Genomic DNA, 426 nt, shown 5'->3' on the forward strand with positions numbered 1-426 from the left:
GGAGATGAGGGATCTATGGGGTGCTGTGCGTGCTGGCCTCAGGGTGCTACGTTGGGTGAGCACTGAGCCTTGGCTCAGGTGGCAGAGTTGGGGTGGGGAGGGACAGCTTTTGGGAAAAGCCTTTGTGGCACTTGGTGAGTGGCTGGGGCAGGGCTTTGCAGGGCAGCGTGAGAGTAACCCCCAGGGCATAAACATCGAGTGATCGGGTCTCTTCCACGGTCTCTTGCAGGATCTCGTGAAAAATCACCTGATGTACGCAGTGCGGGAGGAGGTAGAGGTCCTGAAAGAGCAAATCAAAGAACTGTTGGAGAAAAACTCCCAGCTGGAGCGTGAAAACAGCCTCCTGAAGACCCTTGCCAGCCCCGAGCAGCTGGAGAAGTTCCAGTCCCGGCTCCCCACAGAGGTCCTGTGCCCAGAGGAGCCGAG

At 58.2% G+C, this 426-nt stretch overlaps 1 protein-coding gene across 1 annotated transcript; it reads left to right on the forward strand.

Annotated features, from left to right (window-relative positions):
- Positions 1 to 229: 229 nt before the first annotated feature.
- On the forward strand, positions 230 to 403 carry LOC104619771 (TSC22 domain family protein 3; the record flags this gene model as incomplete). Its single annotated transcript, XM_010285774.1, has 1 exon — positions 230 to 403. A coding segment is annotated over one exon (174 nt), but the record flags the coding sequence as incomplete, so codon positions are not given.
- Between the last annotated feature and the right edge of the window lie 23 nt (positions 404 to 426).

This window comes from Phaethon lepturus, unplaced genomic scaffold (genome assembly GCF_000687285.1).
Source record: "Phaethon lepturus isolate BGI_N335 unplaced genomic scaffold, ASM68728v1 scaffold47750, whole genome shotgun sequence".
In the NCBI taxonomy this organism is placed as follows: Eukaryota; Metazoa; Chordata; class Aves; order Phaethontiformes; family Phaethontidae; genus Phaethon; species Phaethon lepturus.